Source organism: Chanos chanos, chromosome 6 (genome assembly GCF_902362185.1).
Source record: "Chanos chanos chromosome 6, fChaCha1.1, whole genome shotgun sequence".
NCBI lineage: Eukaryota > Metazoa > Chordata > Actinopteri > Gonorynchiformes > Chanidae > Chanos > Chanos chanos.
This window is the reverse complement of record NC_044500.1, coordinates 39,321,394-39,324,341: the sequence shown is the minus strand read 5'-3', so window position 1 is coordinate 39,324,341 and position 2,948 is coordinate 39,321,394. Positions and strand designations below refer to the sequence as shown.

At 41.3% G+C, this 2,948-nt stretch overlaps 1 protein-coding gene across 1 annotated transcript; it reads right to left on the bottom strand.

Annotated features, from left to right (window-relative positions):
• On the bottom strand, nucleotides 1-2,485 carry btg2 (B-cell translocation gene 2). Its single transcript, XM_030776891.1, has 2 exons — nucleotides 2,080-2,485; nucleotides 1-1,437 (listed from the first exon to the last, which is right to left on the bottom strand). The coding sequence occupies exons 1-2, from the start codon at nucleotides 2,222-2,224 to the stop codon at nucleotides 1,067-1,069; spliced, it is 516 nt and encodes a 171-aa protein (XP_030632751.1). The 5' UTR covers nucleotides 2,225-2,485; the 3' UTR covers nucleotides 1-1,066.
• Between the last annotated feature and the right edge of the window lie 463 nt (nucleotides 2,486-2,948).

The window sequence follows — 2,948 nt, the reverse complement described above, 5'->3', positions numbered from 1 at the left end:
CTTCATTCATAAAGTTTTATTGTAATAAAAATTGGAAAAACTGTACAGTTATCTATATATGCACAAATTCATTAAAAATGTACATTAAAAGCATACTGTGCTTCAAATAGCTTACAAACTACATTTTCTCTGTCTAAAAAGAGTAAACAAACAAGCTGCTCAACAGCTCAAAGTAGAGAATGCTACAGAGATTGAGAGCCTTATACTGGCAGTGAACACAGGCATGACACCAGCCAACCACCTCACAGCTTATTCACCAAAAATGGCTATGAACCTTGGGAGGAGGGACCTTTCAAAGTTAGCTACCATTAAAACATTCACTTAAGTGAAGTCATACCTCCCCAAACACTGGAAGTAAAGCTTTTGGGGTGTAGGTTTTTCGATATTCATTTATCAATGTTTCAAACTAAAAACTGTGGAACTTAAACCCAATTTTGGAGCACCCTGGATATTGCACAATAAGACTAAGAGTTTGGCAGTAATGCTCTTTAAGGGGGTGGTGACACCATTGTTAAGGCAGCACAACTGGAAAGGCAGTGTTACAAGAAAAAAGGGTCCCAGACTAAACCAGCTGTGCATCATACCACAAAAGGGGTAATGTTGTGCAATAAATGGGGATTACAAATGTAATTAAACAAGTTTGGGTTTCCTAACTGCTTCACACCAGTTTTGATTGTTTCACATTCTTGTTAGTGATGTGAAGTATTATTGCACAATGACAAACTCTGACAGCACCAGGGTTTGTGTCCACTGAATTATACCCTAAACTTATTTCAGTGCACCAAGTACATATGCACTCGGTACAATAATGAGAAGGTAACAGTGCAATGAAACTACATGTGTCTGGTCCAGCAATTCAGCAATGATCAAAATGGGTATGTTAATCATAGGCAGTGCTTCAGATATTCTATGTCCAATTAAATATTAACTAACTCCCATTATGGTGGAGATATTTTGAAATGCCCGGTCTCCATAAAGTTCATCAGTATACCATGGGTAGTTGACAACCATCAACCCGATGCACGCAAAGCCAGTCTTCGGTGCTCCTCCAAGGTAGTCGCGCTCATTAGCTTGACACCGTCATCAGGTAGTTTTTTGGGGGGCTGCTACGGCCACTCAGGAGAAAACGATTCTTACAGTTCAATGCTGAATCGAATGGCGAGCCATCGCGGTTGTTGGACGTAGAATTTTGAACGGGTGCCTCAGCCTCGTACAACACACAAATGGAGCCATCCTCTCCGATGCGGTAGGACACCTCGTAAGGGTCCACCCAAAGCGTTAGCTCTCGGGGAAGGAGAGCGAAAAGTTGCTCACTAGACAGTCCAATTCGACAAGCAGCCTTGCCTATAATGGGATCCATCTCGTGATTTATCCGGATGCATCGATAGCCAGACCCCTTCTGAGGTCTGTCTGGAAACCAGTGGTGCTTGTAGTGCTCTGTAAACAAAGATGGATAAAAAATATATACATTAAATCACAAATTAAGTCTGTGCATACTGAATTCGTCGTTTGCATCAGGTTTGTAACGCACAATCTAAGAGGCAAAGATATTATCAACTGTGAGACGATCAAGCGAGACGATAAATTTCAAATTGCGGTAACAAGCGGGGTCCCACAGTTTTCAGTAGCACCTATAGATCACAGAAATTACTGTGATATATTTTGTGGTCTAAATACGGCTACGCACTCTCAGCATCCGTACTAGTTAGCTAACTAATAGAACTGACTAGCTGAAGCAAACATTCATTCAGATTGGGTCAACTTAACTGTCGTGGACGGCTATTGTTAACGAAATGACTGGATAATTATACTTTCCTAATACATGAATCAAGATATACATTACCCCTCAGTTACTCACACTCTTTGACGTCGTTTCCCTTGACTGTTCTAAGCTAGCATATTGTTAACATTAGGTGGCTAACTTAGGTCAAGTTAGCTAGCACGCTAGCGATGTGTTAGGTTAGCCAGTTAACCCAATTTTATGAGCGCCGCGAGAGCTTGCCACCATACAAACTCTGTAAGTTTTATTCAAAAACACTTTGTTCGATTAAGAAAGATGGATTACATCGATTTTATTACCTGAGAGTGCTTGTTTTAGGCAGTCCCTGAAAACCTGAAGTTGCTGCTCACTTAGAAATCCCCTTGTTTTTAGCAGTCTTGAGAGGAAATTCACTGCGGCCGTTACTTCGGGGACCATATCTGCTTTGGTTCCGTAGCTGTTCATTTTAGCCGAAGAGTTGATGGTAAATTGTCCCGTTCTCCTATATTTGAATGTCGAGAAATAGTTCGGAAAGGTAACTTGGTCAATTTAACCAGTTAGCTTTAATTTAGCTGGTCAACAGTTGTCCTGAGATATCTCGCTATTTTGCAAGGAGCTGAATTAGCGCAACAAGTTGTTTCCAGTCCCTAAAGCAAGAGACATTCCCTTGATTTGAAACGATCCAGAACGTCCAGTCAGTAGCTTTCGCTGGCGTAAGCAAGTATCTTAAGATTAGTGCTACGCTGCTCGCTCTCTCTCTTTATTAGAGTCCACACAAAGGGTGATGTCATTTAATTCCTTTTTTGAGTGAAGGAAGAAACACCCAATGAGAAGGAAAGAATAAACCCTCCCACTGTCAATTTGGATTTTGATTGGCTCGCATCATGGAAAACACTCTTAGGCCTAGTGGGGAGCAAAGGAAATGGGTGCAAAATGGCTTCCGTCCATTTCCAAATATAGATATGTACGTCAAGCCTGGTCTAAGGTATTTGTGACGCCATCGAAACAAAACGTGTACAGCCATTACCGTAAGTTTCGAGGTACAATTATACGACAGGTCAGCCTAACATTATCATGTCGCCCATCATACATAAAATATCGACCCTCTCCTCAATTCTATAGTTGAAAAGTTACAACAGGATTTCATAAACCCGTAACTTTGGTGTTCCCAGCGAAGACCAGTCGTGAG

Excerpts from the sequence above, each read along its gene's own strand:
- btg2 (XM_030776891.1), bottom strand. The coding sequence starts at position 2,224 with ATGAACAGCTACGGAACCAAAGCAGATATGGTCCCCGAAGTAACGGCC. Across the intron at positions 1,438-2,079 it reads CCTAAAACAAGCACTCTCAG|AGCACTACAAGCACCACTGG; the intron begins GTAATAAAATCG and ends CTTTGTTTACAG.